General features: G+C 41.2%; 1 protein-coding gene across 1 annotated transcript; it reads left to right on the top strand.

Annotated features, from left to right (window-relative positions):
- The first annotated feature begins 456 nt into the window (after window positions 1-456).
- CMAS (cytidine monophosphate N-acetylneuraminic acid synthetase) lies at window positions 457-12,478 on the top strand. Its single transcript, XM_021539192.3, has 8 exons — window positions 457-821; window positions 3,600-3,742; window positions 3,940-4,095; window positions 6,756-6,889; window positions 7,849-7,943; window positions 8,628-8,799; window positions 10,292-10,442; window positions 11,188-12,478. Exons 1-8 carry the CDS (start codon window positions 472-474, stop codon window positions 11,460-11,462), a joined length of 1,476 nt encoding a protein of 491 aa, XP_021394867.3. The 5' UTR covers window positions 457-471; the 3' UTR covers window positions 11,463-12,478.

Raw genomic sequence — 12,478 nt, forward strand, 5'->3', positions numbered from 1 at the left:
ACCAGAGATGGATATCATGGAAATCCCTGGGCAGATTAATGTGAATGCAGGGTTCCCGTAAACTTCATCAAGGGATTCAACAACTCCGGATACTGAATTGTTCTTCCTCATCACCAAAAAAGAAAATTTTATTACCCTATGGACTCTGAATAGAAAAAAGGACTGATTGCCGAAATCTTAGCCTCAGGGAGAATTTTCCCTATAAAAGCTGCTTGTACCGGGATGGAGGCGTGTGGGCACAGAGGAAAACCTCTGCTGAGGCTGACTCCTTGTTGCACACCCAGGGCTGACCCCGGGCTCGGCTCTGTTCTTTCCGTGTGGCTGGATAGATAGAATTGGATTGCAAAATAAATATTTTATGTTTTTTCATTTTAATTTGGCTGGACACATTTTGATTTAGAACACGTCCATCTATCCACCCGTCCACCCGTCCGTCCGTCCTGCCGTGAAAGCAGGCACGAAGACGGGGCTATGCGGGGCACCATGTGCCAAAAGAGTGCCCTCTCCTCCCTGAAGGGCGGATCATCCCCCGAACCACCCCCGAGCCCCCCACGCCCGCACGGCAGCGCAGGACTACATTTCCCGGCATGCCCCAGGGGGCGGTCCGCGCGCGTGGCAGGGCGCGGCGGGAGGGGAGCGGAGCGGGACAGGGACACGGCCATGGATGCGTGTGAGGGGCGGCCGCAGCCCCACCTGGCCGCGCTGGTGCTGGCGCGGGGCGGCAGCAAAGGGATCCCGCTGAAGAACATCAAGCTGCTGGCGGGGGTGCCGCTCATCGGCTGGGTGCTGCGCGCCGCCATCGATGCCGGCGTCTTCCACAGGTGCGCATGCGCCGCCTGCCCTCCGCTTCCCCTTCCCCCGGCGGGTTCTGGTTCGGGATGGACGGGCCGGGGGGTTCTGGTTCGGGATGGACGGGCCGGGGAGTTCTGGTTCGGGATGGACGGGCCGGGGAGTTCTGGTTCGGGATGGACGGGCCGGGGAGTTCTGGTTCGGGATGGACGGGCCGGGGGACCCTGGCCCAGGGAAGGGCTGGGGGAAGCCGCCGCTTCGTCAAGAGGGATGACTCTCAGTGTCTGCACTGAGGGAAGGCTCAGAGCAGGGACCAGCCTCTGCGCCGTGGGACCCAGCACTAGGACAGGAGAAACGTCAGGAGTTCATGTCCAGGAGGTTCTCCTGGACATGAGGAAGAGCTTCTTTACTGGGACAGGAGAAACATCAGGAATTCATTGCCAGGAAGTTCTCCTGGACATGAGGAAGAGCTTTACTGGGACAGGCTGCCCTGGCAGGGTGTGGAGGCTCCCTCGGTGGAGATACGCAGAAGCTGCCTGGGTGGAATCCTGTCCAGCCTGCTCCAGGTGACCCTGCTAGAGCAGGGAGGTGGGACCAGCTGAGCCGCTGTGGTCCCTTCCAGCCTAACCCAGGCCGTGATTCTGCCAGTGAGGCAGGACTCAAACTCACTTAAGACAAAACTGTGGCACCCTTGTCAAGAACTCAGCTGTCCCTTCCTGCTAAGTGTGAGCAGCAGAGGAATGAAGAAATTAAAGTCTTACAACACAATAAATGGAAATTAAAGTTATTCTGATGTGTGGTTGGGTGGCCACTAGCTGGTGATGTTGTAATTATTGATGGGTTGACCTCATTAAGACATCTGCATTAAATGGGACTGCCAGGCTGGAGATGATCTCCTGTGAACTGCTGAAGCACAGGATGACTTTGGTTCATGGTCATTTGGGTACTTGGGACAGTGTGCACTGAGCTTGGCATCTCCAAGGATGGAGACCCCAAAGCCCTTCTGTTCCTTTCACTGCACTCACCCAGAAAAATTCTCCTTATTTTCTCTCTACCTGCCCAGCAGTGAAATCACCTCCTTGCTGAGAGGTCTCTTTCAGCACCTCCTGGCACACGTGTGCTCCCAGGCCCAGTCATCGTGCTGGTTCCTGCTGAGCTTGTTCCCATTTTCCTTTGGTATCAGGGAGCCCACAGCTGGACCCAGCACATCAGAAGCAGCCTCACTCAAATGTCAAGTTGAAGGAGATAATCTTGTGTGTCCATGTGACACAGAAGAGAAGCTCAGTTTGTGGCTAAGTGCCTGAAACTTCAAAAGCAATAATTAGAGCTAGATAGAAACACATGCTATCTTGGTGTTGAGAATAGAGGCACTACAGATTTTTCTGCAGGAGCAAGTCTGAGGATTTTCTACACATTTGCTGATAATTAAAGCCATGGTTAGGATGTGCTCAGTGTGTAGCATACTAAAAGGCAGATTCCCAGTGCAAACCTGCTGCATAATGCTCAGAGCAAGTCAAGAAGAAATGTAGCCCAGCTAGACCCAGAGCATTCTGTGTCTCATGGCTGCTCTGTCATTATCTAGTTTGGAAAACCTTTCTTGCTGTATCTGAAAAGTAGAGAATGCAGCACTCTGTCTTATTTTTAATAAAGAAACAGACAAGAACACTTCTGGTTACTGATAATTTCTTAATGATTGTGAAGCTGTATTGCTGAATGACCTGCTGTGGCTGTTGTTTGGCATCTGAATTTTGCCAACAGGAAGCCAGTCGGGGTTGTGCAGCCTGACTTTGAGGCATGGCAGGTGCAATAGGTGGACATGCATCAGGTTTGCCTTGTCACCTTTAGAACAGCTGTGCAAGGTACCTGTTACACAACAAAACTCTGGTGTCTGAATGGGGAGTGTGTATTTAAGTTCACCATCCCAAAGCAGGTTCTGGAAAACACCTCTTGTGTGTTTGTTCTCATGGGTGTGACTTGCCATTGCTGTCACTGTCACACATATTTTTATTCTAGTTATTCCACAATGTCTTTGGGGGAAGAAATGTAACTGCAGCACCATTTCCTGTGGATAGTGCATTGAGAATGCTGAATTGAGAATGAGAATTGCTGGGAGAGAAAGGGTGACTTTTCATAGCTTTTGTTTTTACACCTCTCATGCTTTTTTGTCACCACGATGACAGCTGTGGCTTCACAGTTGCTCAGTGTTTGTCATCACATGATATTCAGAATTAGCCTTTCCTTTTGTAAATGTTTGTTTTCCCTGAACAATTGCAATCTTGCTTTACCAGTACTGGAATTTTCTGTGCCAAAACATAAGGAACTTGAACAGCTCTTTCTCTGGGAGTGCATGGAGCCAATGAACACATTTTAACACATTTGTAGCATTAGCTAATATTTTAACTTTGTGGCAGTTTTACTTGTAAATTAAACTCTTACATGATTTTGCATGCCACATCCAATGCATTCACAATTCATTGATTTGTTAACATGCCTAACAAATTCTTTGAGCTGACACTGGGTTTTTCTGGTAACACTTCTAAATTTTATGCTGCTTAAGCTTCTTGCATGGAATGCAACTCAAGATTCAGATTTTACACTGTTGATTTTTATCCCTGCTATTAAAAGCTGCTTGTTGGGCTGACTGGGATAGTTTTATTAAAACAGATACAAGAATTAGTTCCTTTCATTGCAAAGTACAGTACAGACAAACTAGCTGGGGTTTTGGTTTTTTTCAGGTTAAATTACAACAGGCAAGTCAACAATGGTGGGGTTTATTCTTTATATTAATTTCTGTCACTGTCTGCCAACAGCATATGGGTTTCCACAGACCACGATGAGATCGAGAAGGTTGCAAAGCAGTTTGGTGCTCAGGTCCATCGCAGAAGCCCTGAAGTCTCTCAAGACTCCTCAACTTCCCTGGAGGCCATCACAGAGTTTCTCAACCATCATCATGGTAAATTAGGGATGAAATATGCTGAGCTTTTATATTGTAGCCCCAGAGAGATGATGCACTTATTATTTAAAAAAATAAGTAAAGCATTGAGTAATTTTTTTTTTTTTTTTGTATGTGGTACTTGCTCATACCACACTTTGCAGTTATGTTACTAAAGATGTGAATTTTTTCATAAATGTCTTTTTGTTTTTCTTTAGAGGTTGATATTGTAGGAAATATTCAAGCAACATCTCCCTGTTTACATCCCAGTGACCTTATAAAGGTGGCAGATATGATCCAGAAGGAGGGGTTTGATTCTGTCTTCTCTGTGGTGAGGAGGCATCAATTCAGATGGAGTGAGGTAAAGAAAGGAGGTAATATTTAGATGTTTCTGGTTACAGTTATACTTAACTTTTTTTCCTTTTTTTTTCCAAATTCTTGCTTTTCATACCTGTGCTATTTTAGAAAGTGATGTCTGAGGCATGGACTGAGTTTTCTGTGAGAGATTTGAGATGGCTTAGAAATTCCTTCCAAGCATTGGTGTCTGAGCAATTATTGTCCATTACTGAGCATTGATGAGCCTTTCTGTAACTGTTTTGTAAAAATTAAAATTCTGTTGAAATTATATTAGCTTGTCTAAGCTGAAGATACAGTTCCAAAAAACTCTTTACATGTTAACTTCTTCCCAGTGGTATTCATGTGTATTTAGACAGGACACTGAAGTCCTAGCTGGAAAACTGTTTGTTCTTGCTGTGCAGTAGCTAACAAATGACCAGTAATGTGAGATAAAATCTTGGTGAGATGAGATGGCAATCTCTTGGCCAGGGGACTTAGGTTTTGTTTCATCCTGATAATTTGGCTGCTGACTTATGTCACGTTGCAAAATGCCTTTGAGTCATGGAAGCTGAACTCATGTTGCTTAGCTCATCCAGAAAAACATGACTGGTTTTTCACAGAGAAAATATGCCCCTCAGCTACAGTGGCCAAGATGACCAAAGACTGAAATTTTACAAATAAAGAATACACCTTGGTTTAGCTGTAAACCCTCTTTTGTCCTGGTATAAAGAGCTATTCCACATGGTTTGTATGTTGGCTTTGTTTCTGTGGTTAAAGCAGAATTTTTTTCTTCGTTTTTTAAAAATGGCTGTTTCAGCTACTCTCACACTGGAGTTTTGGTGGCTTTTTTGTTTTGTTTTGTTTTGTTTTTAATTAAAATTACTCAGGCATTACAGTTACTCTGTTGAGATATAAATTGCTTCAGATGAAATTTTTTGTGAGTTTAGAAAGCATCATGCTATAAAAGAGCATGTGTAATAAATGAGGCTTGATCTGAGAGATAAGTTGAAATAAAAGTTAAGCCTTTGTTTAGAACGAATACTTGAATATTGTCATTGTTCCCCATAAGAGAAGAAATAAGTGACACTTTTTGTTTGTGCAGTATAAGAGGAGTATCAAAAGCATGGGTGGCAATTTCAGGATTCTGTGGATTGCAGTTTAGGAAGCCACATGCATATCTTGAGATGCTGGAAGGGACAAATGTGAAAGAATAAATCTCATGTGGATCTGCCATGTGGCTTCCTGAAGTGGTTGTGTCCCATAGGCAGATTGTTAAATAAGAAAGCCTTGAGGCCTACCTAAAAAAGAAGTAATTCTTCAGCACAAAATGACATCCAAACATTTTAATGTGGTGAGAGATAAGGACTCATTCAGCTGCTAGGACTGAGGAGAGCTGGAAACACATTGTGCCAACATAAGCAGCTTAAGGATAAATGCAAATGGCCTTTCAGGTGTGTGGTGGTTCAGGTGACAGTGATTCACAGCAGCATTATACAGTGGTTTTTCTTCTTTTTATTTTTCCAGCTTTAGAATACTGATTATACTAAAATAATTTCATGGAGTTGTTGTGGTTTTTTGGGGTTTTTTTTGGTGAAGTTCTGTTGCTCCTTCTGCATTAAGGTTGAATATTGATAGACTCTGAAAGAGAATGGTGTCTCTGTCTGACTGGAAATGTTTACTTCAGTGAGCACAAAGCTTTAGTTGGTTATGAAACATAAGGTGTGTGTGTGTGTCTACTAAAGCCTCAGGATGTTTTGGGTGTTTGAGAATGCCCTCTAAGTATCTTGTAGTTACTGGATCCTGAGACCTGGTGAATTTTAGCTGCTTTATACATCTGGATTGAGGTGACTTATGGACAAAAGTCTCTGGTCCTTGATTTGGTTTCTGCTCATGTCATTGGTAATAGTATGGGATATTTTGGGAGACTGTGCAGACAGCTGTTTATTTGTGGACACTGATTAAACCACTTATGAAGAGTTAATGCATATCCTTAAATAGGATGTATTTTGGGGAAGTGCCAGGATGTTTTCACAGGCAAAAATTATTCATATATGCTCTTTTTCACCTTCCAGATTTAAGGCTTGTCCTTTCAGGTATCAGAGTGCATTCAGGCATTTCTGTGTGCACTAGGAGTTGGAATACAGGAATAGTATTTCTTTCACATTGCCAAGGACAGTTGGGAAGAATGCTCCTCCTTCTGCTTGTAGGAAACAGTTTTGAAGCAAATAACCTCTTAGGTTTTTGTTGTTGTTTTTCTTTGGTTGGTTTGGGGTTTTTTCCCAAAGTGGTAATGAAAAATTCCCTTTTCCACTGCTGGACTTACAGAGTAGTCCTCCAGTTGATCCACAGTTCCAAGAAAGAGAAGCAATTCAGTGATTCCCCAAAGAAGTTGTGGATTCTGCATCCCTTAGAAGTGTTCCAGGCCAGGTTGGATGGGGCTCTGAGCAACCTGGGCTAGTGAAAGGTGTCCCTGCCCATGGCAAGGGGTAGGAACTGGCTCATCTTTAATGTCCCTTCCATCCCAAAGCAGTCTGTGATTCCTTTATAGAGTTAAGCAGCAAGAGGCAATAATGAGAGAAGTTGGTGACTGAATTATGCCCTTAATTTTTCAACAGAAAGTTGTTTAGGATGTTAAGTGACTCTGAACAGGAATTATTTAAATCTTATTTTGTCTTTTTTTTTTTCCTTCTGTTAACAGAAAACAAGATGACAGAGCCCCAAAACCTGAATCCAGCAAAACGGTACCGCAGACAAGACTGGCCTGGGGAGCTCTATGAAAATGGCTCCTTTTATTTTGCCAAGAGGCATCTGATTGAGAAAGGCTATCTGCAGGTTAGTGCTTCTGGTTTTTCATGCTCTTCAGAATAATACATCTACTCTTGCCGTAGAGGGTTATGAATTCAATACTTTGTTTTGATTTCTGATGCAGTCAGTATGAAATAACAGCACCCTGACCTCAGAACAGTTTGTTAATTGTAACTTAGCAGGTTACAAACAGTTATAGCTAGGGCAGTTCCAGTAACAGCATCCTCCATAGCAAATAATTTTTTGCAAATAAATGTCTTATATAGCTTTAACCCTAAACCAGTACAGTACTGAGTTGAGTTTTGCATGAGTTCACCAGTGGATCTTGGAATTCATTTTAGTGCCACTAAAGGTGTAAAACTGAGCTTCATGCAGTGTCAGAGCCTTGTCATAATCTGTAAATTTCTCTGTTCAGCCAGTTTAAGCATACCCCAAATTTATACTGTAACTTTAACAGTCTTTATCCCTTTCCTGATGTTTACATCCTGATGTAGTGGTGCAGAACAACACTGGGGTGTGGTGGATATTTTGCCATTGGAAATTAAGTAACAGTAAGCAAATTATAATAATAATAGTCTTCCTAAGCAAATGCTAAAGGTATTACTATTTTACTGATTAAAAGATCTAGTGAAATTAGTGTTATATAATTGCTATAATGCATAACATCTTGCACACTTACTCTAGTTGTAAAATGGAAATAGTTATTAACTATTTCTTCAGTAGTTATTAACTGTTCCTTCAATTAGGAAGTTCCTTCAGTTGAGATGTTTGAAGTTCCTTCAAATTAACTGTTCCTTCAATTTCTTCAATAGTTATTAACTGTTCTGTGTCACTGGCAAAAACATAATTAATGGTTTACTTTTTTATAAGCCATGGTGGCCACTGTGTAGCCAGGCACTTGGCTTTCATTGCACGGTGCTAAATTGTAGAGTTTTTTGTTTGTGTTGACCTAAGCAGAAAATTTGAGTGGATTTTATTTCCTTCAGGGTGGTAAAATGGCCTACTATGAAATGCGTGCAGAGCACAGTGTGGATATTGACATAGACATTGACTGGCCTATTGCAGAGCAGAGAGTGTTGAGGTAAAAGCACTTTTTGTTCCTTTATTTCTTTGGTGCTGCTTGTTTGAAAGTGTGGTCATGTGAATTCATAATGTATGGAATGTAAGCAATGGAGACCAAAGACAATTGGGCAGCTTTATTTCTGCCCAGGATTTTTTCTTCTCTCCGTAGAAATCAATTGAATTACCTTTGTTACATAGTGAGGTTTTGGTAGCTTGATTTTTTTTTCTTAAAGTTCAGTTTGGTGAAGAGTGTAAGCCTCACTATACCTCAGCAATGTGTTAGCATCATCACCTGGCTTTCCCAGCTGAGGTGTCTCAGATTTCCATGCTCCAGACCTCTATAACTGATGCCCAACGAATGGGAATGTTTGTGTAGAGGGCATGAGCTGATTCCAGCTCACCAGGTGCCTTTTCTTTGTAGCTGCTCTAAGGAAATAATGAGTGGGAATGGAGTATATTTTCTGTGCCTTTTTCATCCTAATTTTTAAGTGGATGACATAAATGAACTCTCTTTTGGATGGTTCTGTTAGTTTCTTTGAAGAGGGACAATATAGCTGGAGTGTGATAATGATGAGAAAAAACATTAGAAAAGAAGAATTTCAAAGCTGATTCTTCCGTCTGAAGATTATAATTGTATGGAAAATACTTGGGGTTTTGATATGTGCAAAAACTTCCATCCTAAAAAGGTAATTTCTTTTTCTAGCTTTGGATATTTTGGCAAAGAGCCACTAAAAGAGGTGAAGCTCTTGGTTTGCAGTATTGATGGATGCCTGACCAATGGTCGCATTTATGTGACAGAAGATCACAAGGAAATGGTCTCCTATGATTACAGGGATATTGTTGGCATTGATCTGTTACATAAAAGAGGAATCCAGGTAAGTGCTGTTGTGAAGAGTGAGCCTTCATGTCTCATGTAACCTGCACATTAAAAGATTCTAAACAATTATATTCTTGCAGCATAGAAGTTGAAGTTTTTTCACAGTACTTGTGATCAAGCAGCATAATGTATTGGTTGGGACAAATGTTATCCTCAGAACCCTCAGAGGAAAATAAGTGTTTTGAGAAAGTTCTCAATCACAGTAATTGCAGCCTCTTTCACAGAATCACAGAATGGCCTGGGTTGATCCATCTTGTTCCATCCCCATTCTGTGGGCAGGGACACCTCCCACTATCCCAGGTTGCTCAGAGCCCCATCCAGCCTGGCCTTGAACACTGACAGGAATGGGGCAGCCACAGCTTCTCTGGGCAACCTGTGCCAGGGCCTCTCCACCCTCACAGGGAACGATTTATTCCTCATATCCAATCTAAACCTCCCCTCTGTCACTTTAGAGCCATTCCCCCTTGTCCTGTCACTCCAGGCTCTTGTCAAGAGTCTCCCTCCATCTTTCCTGTGGGCTCCCTTCAGGCACTGGAAGGCTTAGGTACTTAGTCACCCCAGAGCCCACTCCTGTACAATGGAGATGTTTTTTCAGCTTCATTTTCTGGGAAGCCAGAGGAGTAGCAAGCTTGTAATCACTGTTTTGTTGCCTTTGGGAGCCCATTTCCATACCTTTTTTGACTTGGAATGTTTCATTAAAAACCTCTAGGTCTTTGTGCTGCACTTTATTTATTTCTAGTCTGTGTTGCTGATATAATCCTGCTTTGTGCTCCGCTTCTCTTCCTTCTGTACTTAAAATCACTGTCAAACATTTATTTGTATTTAAAAGCAATTAGGGAAGATAATCTTGTCTACATCTTACAAAAAACCTGAAAGATTTGTATCTGAGATTTCTAAAGATCCTGCTGCAATTATCTTCTGGTTTTGGCTTACCTTGTGCACCATTCCTGAAACTTTGAATTTGGAGTGGACTTCCAGAGATAAATGTGCTGTGCTGCTTCAGTCTGTGTAGTGTTGGTTTGATGCTCTGAAATGCTGCTATAAATAAAGTTATATTATTAAGTAGAGAGGCCAAGGAAAAAACTTCATGTTCTACTTTGGCAAATATTTCAGGAATCTTTCTTGGGAATTCTCTCATTCCACACAGTGACATAATTGGATTATACTGCACTAGATAGTCACCATACCACCATACTGTGATATTTAGTATTTTATTTAGCACATGTTGCATTTAAAAAGACAAATGTAAATTATTTTTTAACATCAGAGAGGGCTGAAGAAAGTTATTTCACCATTCTAAAGGCACCTCAAGACTCTCTGTGGTTTTGGATGCTAATCACTTCTGCTCTGAGTTTTGAAAATCAGTCATTTGATGCTTTTCTGGTACCTGAGAGAGCTTCTACTAGCAAAACTGCTTTTTTTGTAATAGTAAATCAACTTATGTGTCGTATTCTTTGGATGTAGAACTTACTCTAATTTTATTTCCATAGGTTCGACTCATCTCTGACAGAGATTGTTCAAAAACTCTGTCAGCCATGCAGCTGGGATGTGTAGCAAAAGTCAGTGTAACAAATAAACTACAGGTTCTGAAGGACTGGCAGGAAGACATGGGTTTGAGCTGGAAAGAGGTGGCTTACTTAGGTCAGTTCCTTTTCTTTTGGTTTATTCAATTTAAATAGCAAAGACAAATAGAATCTTTATACTGCTGCTGAGCTTCAAACCACTTTTCTCTTTGTAAATACACTGGATTTAATGGGATTGCTCTGCACATTACAGCACACAATCACCAAAAGCAGGTATTTTAAGGCCTGGTAGGGTACAATCTAAATGTTACAGACATTGATGAATCTGTGTAATTTGGGAATGGAAGTCTTCACTGTTTTTCCAGTGGGATATAGGAAAGCTGTTGTTTTTAGGAAACATTTTGATATCAAAATGTTGATAAGCATACACTTAGAGCTGACAATTTCGAACTGATTCTAGTTCATTTCAGAGGGATATTGTATAGATTATCTTCTGAAATGGGCATAATTAGAACTGAAAGCCAGGTGCTTCTGTACTAAACTGTATTTCAGTGACAGGCTCATTGAGGAGTCCTGCCAGTGCTTATTCAGCTGCTCACATAATTTTACTGCTCTTAAAAGTAGCACTCTCTTGCCTGAAGATTGTGAAATGTGATCATTTACATGGATCACCAAGATTTTCCAACACCTGACTTGCATGTGCAAAGCACTATTGAGCTGCTGAGATGAACACTGTGACCAAAAAAAAAAAAAAAAAAAAAAAAAAAAAAATCAGATCAATGCATACTCAGAAAAACACTGAGAAAAATACTGATTCTTTCCCTTCTGTGATATTTGGCCTTGCTTGTCATCTTCTTCCCTAGGAAATGAGGAGTCTGACGTGGAGTGCCTGAAGCAGGCAGGTATGAGTGGTGTGCCTGCTGATGCCTGTGCTGCTGCTCAGAAGGCTGCTGGCTACATCTGTAAGAGCAGAGGTGGCTGTGGAGCTGTGCGGGAGTTTGCAGAACACATATTCCTGCTCTTAGAGAAAGTGAACTCTGCAAGGAAGCAGCTGGAAGAAATCAGCTCAGCGGGGAAGGAAATGGGGAGAAATGAGACCAGCAGGAAGGGAAATAAGGAACTGATGGAAAAAGAGTAATGCCGTTGGTCAGTCCTGCTTTTCTTCCCCAGTACATCCATATTCCAAAGGAATGCTTGCCTTTCAAATTTTACAGCACAGTAAAATTAAAACGTGTGTCCCCCTAACTCCAGGTCCCACATTCATGATTATATGCTGAAAATATGATCATATCCATGATGATTTTAAAATCCATTTAAGTGCAATGGAAGGAATGCTACAAGAGAGAATACCCTGTAAATCTGCTATTAATCATCACACCCGTCCTACAGGAATGATGCATTTTTATTTCATAATCTGAATGTTTTCAGGGATCAATGATTTTGCATGACTTGGAGATTTGTATTTCAGGCTTAAAAAACCCAAAACATTTGCCAGTTCTGCTCATATGGTTTGCATTTCTTTTATCAAATGCATGGTGTTGTGGTTGAGTGATTGCATTTTACAGGCTTTTTCCTTAGCTAGGAAGAGTTTTAACATATGCTGGAGAGGTCAGGTGTAAAGTACTTATCTGTTTTTAAAATAAAACACAGTTAATGTAAAACAAGTTAATATTCATTTAAAAAAGCACTTTAACATGTGTTCAGTTTGAAGCTCACAAATAATTAAATCAGATTTGGAATTGTGCCTCTTGGAATCTGTTTATTTTGGTTGTTATTGTAGTGCCTAAATGAATATTTTGCCAAATTTGGAGTTAAATATCCCATTGTCTTTGAGATTTTTGCAGAAACTCAGTTTCTTTCTATGAAGACTATATTGCAATGTCAAATGAGTTGAAGCCAAAGAAAAATCTTTAAGTTTATTGTATGGAAAAGTAGCTGCTGTTAAAAAAAAATAAGCCATCAAACCATAGTTGATGTGGGTTTATATAAAATATATATATATACAGACTACTAGCATGTTAAAACTGGTTTACATGCTTGTATTTATTGAAAATAAGATTTGTATTATACATTACAAATACAATAGTATATATCAGAGTCAAATTCTGGTTTGGGTTATGCTAAAAAATAAAAATACCCATGGTTCGCAGGCAA

This window comes from Lonchura striata, chromosome 5, assembly GCF_046129695.1.
Source record: "Lonchura striata isolate bLonStr1 chromosome 5, bLonStr1.mat, whole genome shotgun sequence".
NCBI classification, from domain to species: Eukaryota; Metazoa; Chordata; class Aves; order Passeriformes; family Estrildidae; genus Lonchura; species Lonchura striata.

What these genes read in the sequence shown, in the direction of transcription:
- CMAS (XM_021539192.3), top strand. Translation starts at nt 472, where the DNA reads ATGCGGGGCACCATGTGCCAAAAGAGTGCCCTCTCCTCCCTGAAGGGC. An exon ending in GAGTGAGGTAAAGAAAGGAG is followed by an intron (nt 4,096 to 6,755) that starts GTAATATTTAGA and finishes TTCTGTTAACAG; the next exon opens with AAAACAAGATGACAGAGCCC. An exon ending in TTGAGAAAGGCTATCTGCAG is followed by an intron (nt 6,890 to 7,848) that starts GTTAGTGCTTCT and finishes TATTTCCTTCAG; the next exon opens with GGTGGTAAAATGGCCTACTA.